Here is a 17,088-nt window from a genome sequence, read left to right as displayed (position 1 = left end):
GCAAGACTGACTGACTTAAAGGAAGACAAAAACATGCTGTTTCTGAGATACCTGTGGAACATCCCAATGGAGATGTCCACCAGACATCTGGACATTGAGACCTGATGTCCCTGAATACAGGTGGCAGCTGAAGCCACGGGAATAGATGAGTTCTACCTAGGGGGATCATGTAGAATGAGAAGAGAACCAAAAGACAGAGTTTGGGAGGATTCTTTAACATCTACAGGATAAGCAAGAAGAGTAGCTAGCAAAGGCAATTGAGAAGGAAACTGTCAGAAAGGTAGGAGGAGAACCAGAGGGAGAGGCCAAGGGACAAGTGAGTTTGAAGAAGAACAGAATGGTTAAGTGTTAAATGCAGTAGTGAGGTAAGTAAGTGAGGATTGAAAGAGACCACTGTGCACATTCCTGCAATGTGATTTTGCAAGAAGAGTTTCAGTGTATTATAGTGGAGCAAGAAGCCAGGATTGAAGAGGTGAGAAGTGAAGATAGTGACTTTATCCAAGAAGCTTGACTGAAGAGAAGACAGGTTAGAGGAGAACCCAGGCTCAAGGGCTTTAAATACTTTACTTAACAGGAGAAACATGAGTATGCATGTAGTCTGTGGAAAAGTAATTAGAGGAAGACAAGCCGAAAATACAGAAGAAGGAAGGAGGGAGAGGGAGAAGAAGGGGGAGAGAAAGAGAGAGAGGAGAGGAAGTACAAATAATTACAAATAATTACAGAAAGTGCAAGTAAATGATGGTAGGAGTCTAAAACGAGTGTTGGCAGAGAGGTTAGTTCTGAATTGGAAAAGAGGATGTATTTCCCTTAGAATGAAGGAAGGAGATTAAGGTAGATATATGTAACTAAGTTTATAAACATGGGGGCTAGACACTGAGGGAGCTAATGTCTGACAGACTCAATTTTTTCCACTGTGAAGTAGGAAACACTGGTGTGGGTTTGGTGACTTAGACATTATGGAAAACATTCTAAACTGATGTAGTGAATGAGACAGAAAGAGAACTACTAAGTTTGACTGAGTATCCCTGAAGGCCCAAGTGAAGTGAGAAACAATGAATTTGTAGTGGCCCTAATCTATAATTTGTATGATTTCCTCTAGTAGCACAGAAAGGAGATATGAGCCTTAAGCCTAAATTATTAATCCAATATTAATCTGGTGCTTTAGGCTGCAGGGAAAGAGGTTCTTTATAAACTTATAGGAAAGCATTACCACTGTTCACGAATGACTAAAATTTTCTATACTATCAAGGTTTTTTCCTTCAAGTATTTGCCTCCAGTTCCTGGCCAGCTTTTTCTTGCTGAAAAAGGTCATTTGCTTAGGACGAGTTGTATAATTGTGATAGCAATATTTTTCTACCAAGTATGATAAACTCTCAATTATTTGGGGACTGAATATTCAGGCAAAATACAGGTTCTTGTCTTTTTCTACATCTGATATGTGTTGTTTCAACACTTACTAATATTTCTACAGAAGGGGAAGGGGAATATGAACATCTAAAACTCAAGTTCAGTTCTTGTCAGCATCTTTAGGGGTGTATTGCATAAGAAAGAGATCAAATAAACTACAATTGGTTGTAATTTTAAAAACTGATAGGAGTCCCTGTAACTTTTACCATAGTATTACCCTCAAGAATATACACTAAATTTCTAAGGACATATATTTTTAAATCTTCCCACTATATTGGTTCTAGAGGTACCAATGATCTGAGATAATAATGGCTTCTGAAGTGCAGTCCCAACTGGTTTAATATTCATTAAAGGATGAGTTCTTTGGAAAAAAAAATTCCAGTGTTATAAGAATGTGCCATCAAGGAGACAGAGGACACTCTACCAATAGTTTGGTCTGTGTTGTAACTATCTAGGGTCAGCCTAGGTGGAAAACAGGAGAAAAAAAAAAAGGCTGTTACAGTATTCAGAAACAATAAAATCCTCAAAACTGAAATGAGTTTTTTTGCCAGAAAATGAGTATTTTTTACAGTAACATTCCATAAGCAGTGCTCCTGATGTTGAGGGACAAATCTAGCTTGAGACCCATTATGCAGCTTATCTTGAGTAAATACTCATGAATTACACAGAATACTCCATTAAGAAGAAGGGAAGTAGGTTTCTCCCTTACAGGGGTACAGTGACTGATGAGAAGAATTAGACAGTAACACGTTTGTTTTGAGCTCTTGATCTGGTAAGTCAATTTAAAAAGCAGCTGAGGGACTTCCCTGCTGGTCCAGTGGTAAAGAATCCGCCTTCCAATGCAGGGGACGCGGATTTGACCCCTGGTCAGGGAACTAAGACCCCACATGCCACAGGGCAACTAAGCCCATGCGCCACAACTACTGAGCTTGCATGCCTCAATGAGAGAGCCCACGTGCCGCAACTAAGACCCAGCACAGCCAAAAATAAATAAAATAAAATAAATAATAAATAAATCTTAAAAAAAAAAGAAAAGCAGCCGAGTGGAGTAATAAGGATCACCCTGGAAAATGATGTCGCTTTTCCATAGCTGCCCTCTGCCTATCACCTGCCTCTAGAGTACATATCTTTCTTACGGAAAAGAAAGGCAAGAACTGGGAAGGAATAAATTCAAGCAGGTTTCTAACATAGCCAGAGAACACTATCCTTTAGTCTTATAATTTCAGGGTGCCAGAGTATTTCGTATTGATGGAGAGGGAAGAAGATGCCACGGGTAGTAACGGTGGGTGTAGGTTATATCAATGTAAGGACAAAACTTACATGTAGGGATAGGCTCTTAGAGCTTGACTCAGTTGTGTACCTAACAAAGATGACTATGTCACATTTGGTTATGAAAACATTAATAAATGTTTTCCTGAGCCTCCTACTACTTAGTCAGGCTGGCTTAAGGAGGGACATTGGTGAAAAAAAAATTTAAAAAAACATCCCTGACATTTTTCCTTTTAATTCCTTCCCCTGGTGAATTTTAAAAGTAGATGTTCTGATGAGGCCAACAGTAAAACATACAGCAAATCATTTTTATATGATGGTTGAAGCTAAGTGGAATACACAAGTTCAATTCTTTGTACACATCTTCCTGTGCTCTGTAATTCACCATAGCAACCAAAAGCATTAATTAATGCAGATAGCAAACATTAGAAAACAGCAGTCTGTTCATGCTGTGTGTGTGTATATATATATATATATATACACACACACACACATACAAGGACACCTTGAGAACCCAACCAATTTATATCCTATTGTATTAGAAAAATAAAAATATTTTCACACATAGTGTTTCTGGAAATCATTACTTTAATCGTTAATCATTCAGTTAAGCAGAAAAACAAACTTTTAAGGGGCAGTATTTTATCTACTTTGTGGACTGTTACACTTATGGCTAAAATTCAAATTTTTGAATCTAGTACTTACAGGTAGTAAAGATCATATGAGCATCGACTGTAGGAAAAAAGGCCAATGAGAAAGGACTGCTGCTTTCATAGAAACAGTAACAACAAGATTCTACTAAATTTGTATAAATGTGAAAGAGTACTTCCTTTTTGAATTGACTAATTCTGGAATGCATGACCAGATAGCTCCCTTTTCTCACCAAATGTTTAAGTTGCTTGTTTTTATCAGGGGTAAGAAGCAATTCTGGAGTGAGAAAAAAAAAATCTAGCCTGATAAATAGGATATGTGGGAGTCCCATCTGCCGAGAAAGAGCAAACCCAATTTGTGGATATAGCTATACTGCCAAACAGGTTAACCACTAACTTAAAGCTAAGGGCTAAAACATTCCTACAACTGTTCCTGGTTTTGCAAAGTTGTGTTCTTGCCAGATCTCCTTTGATATCTTCTAATATGACAATAACAACAAAACCAAGAAGTTCTATCATGATGAGACTTAAGTTAACCATAAAGATGACTAAAATCAATGACTCTTTTAAATGTGATAACCCAGTGTGAAGATGGTGCCTAGAGCCGAGGGTGGGTCTAAGTGAATACAGAGCCAAAATACCGTACAGGAAAACTGCAAAAGTCGAAATTGTCTGGTAACATCAACCAAATTTACTCTCTAGTTTATATTTCCCAACTGTAAATCTTGTCATATCAACTACTACAGATGCCTACATAAGAAATCTGACAATATCTATTGAACATCTATATGTAAAGCACTGTGTTAAATATTGTGAAAAACCCAAATATTAATAAAACATAGTTCTTACTTCAAGATTACAATACTTAATACAATACCTAGTGGGAAGGATAGATATGTATAAAACTAACCACTGTCTCAGTATCCAGAGGTAACCATTATTAACAATTTCTTATTTATTATTTCAGAAATATTTACTGTATACATAAACATATACATGCTTGCACATATATATTATATATATGTATAGTCAAGCACAGACATTTATATACACATATGTACACAATCATGTTTATGCTTATATAAAGCTTTTTTTTTTTTTTTACACAAAAGGAATATTATAGCATCTTAATTTTCTATCTAATATATCTTCAAAAGTTGTGATATTATCCCATGAAGAGTTATGCCATTTCTTAAGAAGAATGCACAGTAATGTATTGTAATCTAGGTAACCAGTTCTCTATTGATAAATATTTAGCTTCTTTCTGTTTTTTTACCATTACAAATAATGTTTTGGTAAATATCCTTGTGTACATGTCTTTGTGTATTTGTGCCGGTATATCTACATGGCAAACTAAGAAGTGAATTGTTTAGTAGGTCTTTTCAAGTCCTCTGTGGTCTTCTTTCTGTTAAACAGGGCCAGGAGGTGGCATAGGTATCCTCTGTGCCCCCTACTATAGTTTCATAACCATTTCTCTGCCTTCTTCAAAATTTCCACTATCTTAGAAGCTTATGATATAGTTGCACTGTTTTCTCCTGACCTCCTTTCCTGGTCACTTTCTTATTCCCTGAAGACTTCAGCTCTGGTTTACTGTCCTCCTTTTCATTCCTGCTCCTTTCAAGATTTTCAGTGACTTTAACACCAATGTGGATTACTCATCTCACGTCCTGGTCTCCTCACCCACACTGATTCGTTCTTTCATCCCTCACAGCCACCAACATCCATGATTATAACATAAACTTTTACATTACAAGTATCCACAATATGAAATCTTGAATTGAAGACCTTTTTCTCTAATAACCACTCCCTCAACTTTTAATTCACTTATGCTAATGCCTCTACTGTAATATTTCTTTGACCTCATCAATACCTCCAATTCATTCAACAATATTTTTTTCACTATCCAATACCCTCCTTCTTTTTTTGTTTCCTAAAATCCTGGTTGGACCCAGCTATCAGCCTTCTCCTCATTTAATCTAGTGCAGCTAAAAGTTGCTAGAGAAAACCACACAACTAGGCTCATGGGCTGTATTTTAAATTAATGACCACAGAACTCCAGTGGGCACTCAGTCGTGCCTAGAAGTCCTACTACATTTCCCTAGTAAATCTGATTACAAGCCTACAAGATAACAATTTCACAGTGTTTTCTCTTTTTATCCTGTACTTTAGCTGATAACTTGATGTCATATTTTACTGAGAAAATAGAAGTAATCAAACAAGATGGCCCCCATGTTCTCAACATCAAAGCTGTCACAGTGGGGACTTCCCTGGTGGCGCAGTGGTTAAGCATCCACTTGCCAATGCAGGGGACATGGGTTCGAACCCTGGTCCAGGAAGATCCCACATGCTGCGGAGCAACTAAGCCCGTGCGCCACAACTACCGAGCCTGTGCTCTAGAGCCCGTGAGCCACAACTACTGAGCCCATATGCCACAACTACTGAAGCCCGTATGCTTAGAGCCTGTGCTCTGCAACAAGACAAGCCATCGCAATTGAGAAGCCCGTGCACCGCAACAAAGAGTAGCCCCTGCTCGCTGCAACTAGAGAAAGCCCACGTGCAGTAGTGAAGACCCAATGCAGCCAAAAATAAATAAATTAATTAAAAAAAAAAAAAAGCTGTTACAGTGAAAGAAGTACCTCTGCTCCTATCAAAATCTTCTCCGCTTGTGTTCTAGATCTCATAAAGACTTCACTTCTGCAACTCTTGCCCTTTCTCTTCTGCATTACCTATTTCTCCTTCTTTAGGATAATTCTCATCAGGTTATAAGTATGCTCTAGAATCTCTCATTCCCCTGAGCCTACAATCTCTTCTAGCTACAATCCCATTCTCTGACCCCTTCAAGCAAAACTTCTTAAAAAGTGTTACATACTGTTTGTTATCTCCATTTTGTCTTATCTCTTGTAACCCTCTCTAATTTGGCTTCCAAACTCATTGAACCTGGGGAACAGTCTGATGGATTTTTCACTGTCCTCACCCTTTTTATGTCTCAGAAGACTGGTCTCAGGTAACCACTCACTTCTTGATATTTATGACACCAAGTTTTTCTGGTTTTCCTCCTATCTTTCTGTCTCTTCTTCAGTCTCCATTGCTGACTCCAATCCTCTATTCAGTGCTTAGTCCTGCGTCCTCTTCTTTTCCCCTAAGTGATCTAGTCTAGTCCCATGGCTTTAAATCACCAAAATCTTGTTGACTCCCAATTTAGCATCGGACATTTCCATTTGAATATCTACCAGGCATCTGCAATTTAACAACAAAACTCTTGATTTCCCCCCAAAACCTGAGAGTTATTCTTGGTTTCTCTCTTACCCTTGTCCCATTACTCTACTCCATTAAGTAAGTCTATTGATTCTACCTTCTCTCCTAGGTTCCTTATCCAAAGCACTTTCATTTCTTACCTGGACTACTGCAGCCACCTCCAAAGTAGTCTTTCTGCTTCTAACTTTGTCTTCAATAATCCATTCTCCCCACAAGGTGATCTCTTAATACATAATTCAGTTTATGTCACTTGAATGCTTAAAGCTCTTCAGTGGGTTCCTATGACATTTAAAAATTTTAAAAACCTCTTTACCAGAGCCTATAAGACCCTATGTGATCCAGCCCTACTTATCTTCTCAACTTCTTATTTCCTTACTTGTTATGCTCCAACCACACTGGACTTCTTTCTGTTCCACGAACTTGCCAAGTTCTCTTTCTTCAAGGACTTTGTTCTGGTGTTCCCTCTACTTGTGATGCTTTTCCTCCTAATCATTATAAGATTGGTTCTTTCTTGTAATTCAAAGCTCATCTTAAGTATCACTTCTTCAGAGAGGTTCTCTCCATCTAAAGTAGCCCTCCCCACCTCTACAAAGTTACTTTGTAGCTTATTACCCTATTTATTTCCTCAATAGCACTTATCTCATTCAAATTATATTCTTTATTTGTTTACTAGTTTACTGTCTGTCTCCTTCATGTAAGTTCCTTGAGGGCAGGTACCTTGTCTTTCCTGTCACTTCTATTTCCCCAGCAGTTCTTGACATATTGAAGGCATTCAAATATTTGTTATATAAAAGGATGAAGTAACTGAATTATTAACTATATATATATTTAGGTAATAGTGACAAATGCCAACAGATGCTGACAACTGATAAATGTGCGTTTCGTTGGAAGAGCCTCATTTTGAACTCTGTTTGGAAATGAATTCCCCAAATTAGAAAGGTTTGCTGTCATGAACTAATCATCCACAATATTCTTCTGGTGGTCTATTATGTCCCTTTAGCAATAAGTGGCTAATTTCTTATTCAATAATTCTTATATGAAATTCATAAGAAAATTAATATTTTTACTTTTATCATGTTAATTAGAAGGCTATTTAACAGAGTTATACTGTTTTTCAAAAAGCCTCTCAGGCAGGTGAATAGCTTTGGGCTGGTTTTCATTCTTACCACTTAGCTGACATTTCTAAATTTTGATGCCAAATGAGTATACTCTCTGAATTTAACCCCAGATGTTCTGCTTCTCAACCTTGGATTTTTAAAAAGATTTCTTTCTTTCTTTTTTTTTCTTTCTGTTCTGTTACCAAATTACAGAGTTGTTTTTTTTTTTTTTTAAGGAAAAAAGTGAAAAAATATATTTTATCATACAAGAGTTATTTATGTACCTCAAAATATTTTTCTCCTTTCAGAAATTCATTACATTTATAAAACACTATTCTTCCAAGGCCTTAGATTATGATTAGCTGAAATAATATAAGAATTATACCAACAGTAACAATTCTCACATCAATCTATCCAATAGGATTCAGCTACATATATTAGGCTCTTTATAATATGTGGTCCCAATAAAAAATACACAAGAATATAATTTATAACTAGGTAGAATTTGTGTATATTTAAAATTTCAGGTTGGCCTATGTAAGTTGTTCTGGACAACTTTTGTTTTTATTAAAACTAACAAATCACTGGATTAAAATGACAATTAATTGCTTCCTTCAGTTAATACTCAAAAAGAAAGCCATCCTTTTCTCCTGTGTGACAAAAGGCCTTTGTCAATTAGGTCTCAGTTTACATACTGGCCACATTTGGCAAAGTCCAGTCCTCACCAAAAATAGTAACAACCTGCTCTGGATGGCAATCAAGCAGCAAATCTATTTTCGGCCTTAATGTTTGAAACTCCAAATGCTAGATGCCATGGAGCTGAACCTTAAATGGCATAAGTAAACTGGTCTGATACTAAAGGACAGGACACAGTATTTGGGGCTCTCCAAAATATCTGTTTCTTTATTCCAAAAGAAATAATGTTTCAGGCTTAGTAGGGGAATTTAAATCTAACTTTGACACATGTAAAACCAAAAGAATCTTAGAACTGAAACAACTGGGGAAGGAAGATTAGAATGATATAACCTTTGTTGTAGTCTCTTACATTACCCTAAATTTCCTATTTTCTTAGTGTCTCTGGTTTTTATTATTAATATCTTTGTTATCTTACCTGTCTCTGAGTGTGCTGGGGCCTAGATAAGGATACAGGTTTTCCTTGAGCTTTCCTTTGATGAGATGGTCCAGGGTCTCATGTAAGAAAGGCTGATGCTGAGTATACACATTTTCTACTCCCTAAGACAGGGGGAAATGGTTCTTATGTCATTTTTTTTGGAACTTGCAATATAACAGTTAATGATACTCATATCAGAAAAGGACATGTACTCAATAGAGATTTCATGGGACAAGAGTCAAGCAGGAATTTTAGGAGAATTTTATAGTTTATTTTCATCAATTAGAAATGATCTAATCTTATGAAAAACTGTAATTTAAGGTTAGCTATTATAAAGGAATTTTTTAAATGCAGTTGCTTAACTCCTTTATTATCTCTTCACTGACACCCTTCCTTTTGTGGAAATATTATATGATATGTAGAGCAAATAAAAGAAAAGGACTATGTAGCAAAGGAGACTAGAAACACTCAGGAAAATGGAAAAATTTCAGGAAACATAAGCAAGGCTAGCAGATTAAAACTAATTTTTGACCATTTTAAGAAAATAGGTTAGTATTTTTAAAAGATCTACAATTGTTTGCTTCATCTTTAATTTCCGTCAAAAAAACACAACCGAACAAATCTTAAACAAATGGAGTAAAATAGCTATGACTAACAGAACTGTCTGCCTTTTTACTCTTGGGTATTTCCTGGAAATATCTCATTATTCCCTTCTCAGCTATTTGGGCCAATGATGATGCGGTTCCAATACAGAAAGTATTTAAACAAAAAGCTTTCAAGAGGATGTCTGCTTTAATTTCCTTTAACTGACATAGTACTAGATCAGCAGCAATCCTGAAGTTACTTTGAAGATCATATTCATTCACTCTCAGCTTCAGGGACTTCAACTGTTTCTCATTTAGGAAAGCATAGAGATATCATACCTTCAGTCCTTTGAGGAACTGTTTGGTAATAGCCACAGCATCTTTGGGGCTGAAGAGGTCACTTCCTCTGACCCGTTTACCACCATATTCAACAACTGTAGACACAAGCTATTTTTTTAAAAAAAAAGAGAAACAACCTCTTATTGCTTGTGGAACAGGAAGAAAATAACTTTATTACGGAAATGAAAACATGAGAGGACAGAATTATACATTTCTGTGAAAAAAAACAGTATGACATCATTTGTCAGAGTTAAGGCTATAATACTAGAGTTTGGTTCCTGTTTGGTGGGATTAATATATAAATCTGGTTACCTTTCGATACTTCTCAGAAACACCTTTATTCCTAAGGTCCATCATTAATCCTGGTAGGCTATTGCTGCTGTGTCGCTCATAATGTAGCGCATAAAGCATCACCAGGCGCGCAGCATCAAACTCTGTCACTTTGGGGTTCTGCAGGAGCCTCTTTACATTCTGAAAAAAGAGAGAACTAATATTTATCCTCCCTTCACTTGGGTGATGTATAATATCTTAGTTCTAATAATTATTGAATGGTAGTGATACATCTGACTAAAATACATATGACTAAGATCACTACTATGGCAATGTACAAGTCATAGGTTTAGCAACTGTTTCAACTACAGAAAATTAAATGCGTTTTGCCTAAGATAAGAATTAAATAAGGACATAAATTATCATTGCAATTGCTTTAAGACAAATATGAATTTAACTATGGTTATTTCCCCTTTTCTTTCCTTTGATTGAGATGGTCCAGGGTCTCATGTAGGAAAGGTTGCAATTTCCTCACTGAAATAAGGAACACATACTATTTCCACCACTATTTCTACCACTTCAATCAATACAGCACAGAAGAGAACTGACCAGTTGACTTGTAAAACTCTACTGCCTTTTTTAGTGTCAGTGACCGACCAGTGAAATGGAGACAATTTGGTAGAATTTTACATAGGAGGACTGGGCTTAATCTCCAAGAAGCATCATATATAACAATATGTCTCAACATGGCTGACAGAGATATGAATATGTAACAGCATATAATCTCTAAACTGAATACATAAGATCTTAAGAGGGCAGGTACTGACAGCAAAGGAAGCTGGACAAAATCATGTTTAGGTTGTATCAGTCCTCACATTAAGGGACTTCCCTATACTATAGATTTATATTTATTATGCAGCAGAACAAACTAATTAGAGCCAACAAATACTTTTTTGATCGCTCTCTAAGCAAAAGGCACTATGCCAGGCACTGGAGGGGATACAGAGATGAGCTGGAGACAGTTTCTGTCCTCAGTGAGTTCATAGACAATGGGGTAAAGGGGGATAAAACAAGTATGTTCCATTCTGCTATAAAGTATGTTTCTTAATGCACTTAGCTCTATGAGATTGGTAACTATGGGAATAACACAGAAGGCATATTGGTTTACATGTAAATTTTTCAGCAAGTTAATATTTAGAAAAGATCAGGCACAAGTTTCCTCTTTAAAGAGGAAGCTTTACCAATATGTTAAGGAAAAAAGATGAAAATCCTACAGAAGTGTTTTTTTTAGAAGTAACTGGTTTTGTAGCTTTAAGAACTGCTGTGCTTTCCACAATGTTAAGCTATGTGGGGAAAGGGCAAGTGCAAATGAAAAGGATGCAAAGATATTTCTGTGTTAAAAAGCAAAACAAAACAACAACCCCAAACTGACTGATATCCCCATATTGTATTTTTAATTTTGATGACACAAGTCTCTATGAGAAGCAAATATTTTTGAGACCTTATATGTCGAAGAATAAAACATGAGCCCCAGGAGTAACCACAAAGGATGGTCTGAGTGCATTTCTAGGTGCAAATGCCAGCGAAATTTAACTGTGCTAGCATTTTAATTAGGATTATTATTTTATCAGGGCTCTGATTACAAAGTTATATAGATTTTTCTTTCTCTTTCTTAGTTCTATAAATTTTAAGTGATCTGCTTATAATCCTATTTTCCCATAACCTTTGTTTATTTTTAGTGCATGATTTTGCAGAATGTGAGGTTTTTTCAGGAACACATATGTGGTATTATAACAGAAACATATGCATGCAAAAACCAAAAACTGAAAATCAGTGCAATGGGGGACAGGGGACACAAAGTGAAGAGAAGTTCATCTGGTTACTGAGGGATCAATTATAAAAGGTCTTAAAAACTAAATTTTGGAATTAGTGTGAGAGACTGAAAGAGATGCTATTAATAGGAATATGGAAATCAGAGAAAGAAATGAGCTGGGTTGAAAGACTAGTAAGAGCCTTGGAGGGCAATGGATTCTGAGGACATAACAACTAACATCTGTATAGTACTCTGCAACTTACAAGATGCATTTACATACATTGTCCTTTTAGTACTTCACAACAACCAGGTCTAATGACTAAGAACTCTTTTTTTCACACTAAAGAGGGACTATGATGAAATGGGCAACCTCCCAGGTAGCTTTCAAGTAGAAAGTTCTCTGGGTAGGATTCTTATTGTTGCTTTTCAGGTGAACATTTCACTACCATCGTCCTTACAGGATCAAAAAGGAATAAATTTCTCTTCTACAGATTTAAACCCTGCAGTCATAAAATTTTCCTTACCTCTTTTTCCTTTTGTGGTAACGTTTCCACACAGCAGTGACTAAATACAGACTATTTAGAATATTTGTTTAAATGTTCCACTAATTTCTACTATAATATGGAGAAAGTTCAGGATACAAATTAATTATCAAGTAAAAATACACAATTTCATATGTATCTCAGTCAACCTGGCATAAGTTTAAAACATCCATCTGGGATCTCTGTTGTCGCTTTTCTTACAGGCACAATGTTTCATTTTCTGCCCTTGCAGTCACTCTCTTTTTACCTTAAATCTACTCAACTTCTGACTGACCTGTCCCTGTACTTCTAAGCAAATCTGAGATACTCAAGTAACTGTAAACCCACAAAAACTGGTATGGGGACAGTCAAAGACTATTTGCAGCAATCAGTTTATACCCTTCCTATTTGCTCCTTTCTAATTACCTTTCCTTGAATCTTGACTCTTGGCTCTGTTTCCCATTTAAAAAATCCACTTCTAATCCTTGCGATTTGGTACTGGTATTTAGAGTCCCCGGCTTGACTCTTAGCTCTCCCTCAATGGGAGGCCTTCTGATCCGATAGCCCAGATCTGGTCCAAGACTACGCTGAGTAGAGTATTTACTTACTTTTGAGCTCTTAGGACCCAACCCATGGCTCAGGTCAGTGTTCCAGTTAGACTTATCTATTCCCTCATGAAAAGAAACCTGTAGATACAAGCTGAATTCTTTCTTCTTTTTCAGCTATATAAGTACTTGAAGAAGCAGGGCCTTTTTGTCTGCCTGGATCCCACGTTATCCTTTGACTTAATTTTGAACTATTTCCCTCATGGCTACTTGACTCATCAACTTGACTGACAGTGACATACATTATATTGAGATTCCAGGGTACTAACCAGAGAAGAGGAGAAAAAGAATCTGAGAGACTTTAATTACATAGGAGGTATGTGTTACACGGTGGTATTTATATGTTGGAAATATGACTGAATTATATAATGAACTTTTTGGTATCTCTTTTCTCATTAAATTTCCTGTAAACCTTGAGATAATCAAGGGAGAAAAGTATACTGTTACATAATAACAACGGCTGAATAAAGAGTGAAACAGAAAACTATTGTCCACTTATGAAGATGAGATTCAAAAATCTTCCATTGAATTCTAACATTAGTGTAGGCCCAATGAAGGAATAGGAAAAGAAATGCAAAAACACTATCTTTGAAGGTCAAGTTTCAAAAGGGAGCTAATGTTCATTCAAAAGACATTGATTAAAAAACAATTCTTTTCTTCTGATATTTAGAGATTCTTCCATTATTTTGGCCTGACTACTTTTATACTTTTCTGTTTTCTTCTACCAAAACTATGATATAGCAGTACAAGAAAAAACTTTTGTAACGACATACCTATACTTTAAACCATTGTACAAATTACAGTTGAAGTCTGCAATTAAAGATAGTCCCCATTTTTTTTTTTGCTTTAATTTAACCTAAAGAATAGGATCTGTACCTTGTTATCAACTGTCACAGTAATGTAGTAAAACACTCAATGAATAGCATTATAAGCCAAAAGATCAGAACAGCAAGATGAAATTGGTGGACGTCTTCAACATGCTGATATGATTAAATAATGAGTCTAATCTAACAGTTTGAGAGAACAGTGTTATGGGACTATAAAGAGCTTATCTAGGAAAAATGATAGAAAGTAGGCAGGACCCAATTCCACTAACTGGTAAATACATGAGTCAGTGTTCTTTTACTTAATGACTAGTCAGATTTAGCTTTGGTGTAGGTCTTCTGCTGGTCAACACTGTTTCTGAAATACTTAGTCAAATGATAGTTTAGAGAGAAAAGGATCATTTTTACTCTTAGTTGGTAAAAGTAAAATTGTCAGCTCAATGTGTCCAAAACAATTTTCTTACAATTTTAATGAGAAGCAAAAAAACCCTTCTAAAATCAGGGAGAGTTCCAAGATCATGAGTGAATTAAAAAACATGTCCTAGATGCCATAAAGAAAAGAGAATGTACCATCAAACAATAATACTGAAAATAGTGATAGTTAATATTCATTGAATGTTGTAAGTACCAGGTACCGTATTAAGTGCTTTACATGTATTAGCTCATTACACCCTCACAAAAATTTTTGAAGTAAGTACTGATATTTCCCCCTATTTTACAGACAAAGAGACTAAGACTTGGAGTGGTTAAGAATCATTTTCAAACTCAAGCCATCAAAGATTCAAGCTCTTAGCCACTATTCTATACTGCTTCAAACAGAACTCTTTATCTTTATTTCTCTAATGAATATTTATTGTCCTTACTACGTGTTATTAATGGGATGATTTGAGATCTTTTACCCAAGGTCAGGAAAGAAGGATATAAAAAGGCTAGATCCTCCTTCCAAATGAAGAGCTGTAATATGACAACAAAAGGGGGAGAAATTATTTACTTTCTGAAGATTTTTCTCTTTATGGTATGAAAAAAAATCTTCCTTACTAATCAAATGAGTCTTTTCCAAGGCTATGCATATGTCCCAATGATAGTACATTGCAGTTTGGTTCTAGTGAAATTCTTCTGAATCAAATTTTTTGTTACCCTGTAGGATAACTGGTTAGAAGTGGCAGCAATTTATAGGTTAATTTTTAGCAATGTATGAGCTTTTTTTGCCTCACCATGATACAGTTACTATTCAATAAAGCAAACCTCATCTTTACTCAAAAGTCAATTCATTGCTTATTATCACCTAAGGTCAAGCCAAGGAATGCTGTAACCCATCTAGGGGTCAGGCCCCTGGCATCTACTCATTATTAAACAAAAGTTCTCTTTATTGACTATTTAAATCATGTTGTCAAAGAAATCCTTTATGATGGGGAAGTCCAAATCAACTGCTCACTGTAAAACCCTAATACCCTGGGCAAGAAAACCTTCAAAAGATAATTTTTAAAAATATAAAGTGGATCACAAATGGAATTCATATTTTAAAGTATCTGTTCTTCTTTTAAAATGAACAAAAAATAAGATTTCAGGCAAGGAATTACAGTAGCCTTTTCTAACTGCTTTCCATATGGTGAGATACAGATAAAGATACTAAAATTGGCTAGTGATTAAATTTGGTTCTATTGTTTTAAAGGGAAAAATAAAATGATAAAGAAACATAAGGAAATTTAAATTTAGTTACAGGACACAATTCTATTTTTATTTAATAAGAGAAAAAAATTCATTTTATTGAGAAAAATAAAAAGTTTTCACAGGAATACTTCTATTAGGCCCACAAACCAACTATAAACTGTTATTAATAGTGCTGTTTAAAGTAAGTTGGCCAAGTTAAATAGATTGTGATGTATCTTTACAAAGAAATACTATTTAGTGATTTAATAGAATGAGTGTTTAGGTTCTGGTCTGGAACAATCTCTGAGATACACAGTTAAGTGAAAAGCAAAATGCAGAGCTATGTATACAGTATGGTATCATCTGAATTTTAAAAAGAGAGAGAAGGAAATATACACACTCATAGAGGCTTGCACACACACAGAATAACTGTAAGGATGCAAGTGAAACTAACAGACTCAGTTTTTACTATGTATCTCTTTCATCAAGTACTTATATTATCTATTTAAGAATTAGAATTTATGATAAACCATAATGGTTTATCATAACAATGATATAAATAATATAAAACAATGCTGATATATGTATAACTGAATCACTTTGCTGTACAGCAGAAATTAACACAACAGTGTAAATCAACTATACTTCAATAAAAAAATAGATTAAAAAAAATTAGCATTGGGCTTCCCTGGTGGCGCAGTGGTTGAGAACCTGCCTGCCGATGCAGGGGACAAGGGTTCGAGCCCTGGTCTGGGAAGATCCCACATGCCACGGAGCAACTAGGCCCGTGAGCCACAGCTACTGAGCCTGCGCGTCTGGAGCCTGTGCTCCGCAACAAGAGAGGCCACGACAGTGAGAGGCCCGCGCACCGCGATGAAGAGTGGCCCCTCTCGCCACAACTGGAGAAAGCCCTCGCACAGAAACGAAGACCCAACACAGCCAAGAATGAATAAATAAATAAATAAAAAAAAAAAAAAAAAAAAAAAAAAAAAAAAATTAGCATTTAATACAACTAAAAATATAAAGTCAGCCTAAAAGTTCTTTGTGAAGATTTAAGAACACAGAGATAAAATTAAGTGTTGACAGAAATACTTTTCATAAATATAAAGCAAATAGCATCGTTATGATTTTCAAAATGATGGTGTTTTCAGAGGAACTCTTGATAAACATTTTTAAAAATTAAAAACCAACAACTATCAACATAAATCACAGTGAAGACTTTGGTATAACTAGAGCAACCACAGGTGGGTGAATTTCTTTCTTTTGATTGTACCATATCTTTAAAAAATTATGCTTAGAGGAAGGAAACTAACCTTTACAAAGTACCTACCATATGGGAAGCATTTTATATCTCATTAAATCCTGATAACGACCTAAAAGTTTGAAATCATTATCCCTGAGGCTTGGGCAAAATAAGTAATTTTCCCAGAGAAACTTTGATACATAGAGATAGGACATAAGCCAGGACAGTCTGGCTCCAAAGCCTGTGTTATTTCCATTATACCATGCTGGCTTTATTTTATAAAGCAGAATTGCAGCAGGGAAAGAAACAGACTAAGTTTTAGAATATAGGGTCCTATTAATAAGGAAATGTGCTTCTTATAATAAGTGGCTTAGAAACAGCTATTTCCCAAAGGACTCTCATTCCCAAGTTACTTACTGTCAGTGATACCACATTTTGCCACTTCTCAGG

The 17,088-nt window shown here is 35.7% G+C and overlaps 1 protein-coding gene across 6 annotated transcripts in view; it reads right to left on the bottom strand.

Moving 5' to 3' along the window:
- VPS45 (vacuolar protein sorting 45 homolog) overlaps nt 1-17,088 on the bottom strand; it is a 68,037-nt gene that overhangs the window by 29,428 nt on the left and 21,521 nt on the right. For 5 of the 6 annotated variants that reach the window (XM_059929934.1, XM_059929928.1, XM_059929915.1 and 2 more), the window contains 3 exons: nt 10,025-10,183; nt 9,713-9,820; nt 8,790-8,911 (listed from right to left, as the gene is read on the bottom strand). In XM_059929934.1, coding sequence (XP_059785917.1) covers nt 8,790-8,911; nt 9,713-9,820; nt 10,025-10,183 — 389 coding nt within the window. Of the gene's footprint in view, nt 1-6,703; nt 6,861-8,789; nt 8,912-9,712; nt 9,821-10,024; nt 10,184-17,088 lie in introns of those variants that run through there. The other variant, XM_059929939.1, reaches the window with a different exon arrangement.

This window comes from Balaenoptera ricei, chromosome 1 (genome assembly GCF_028023285.1).
Source record: "Balaenoptera ricei isolate mBalRic1 chromosome 1, mBalRic1.hap2, whole genome shotgun sequence".
Taxonomy (NCBI): Eukaryota; Metazoa; Chordata; class Mammalia; order Artiodactyla; family Balaenopteridae; genus Balaenoptera; species Balaenoptera ricei.
The sequence above is the reverse complement of the archived record's forward strand: the minus strand, read 5'-3'. Positions and strand labels throughout refer to the sequence as shown.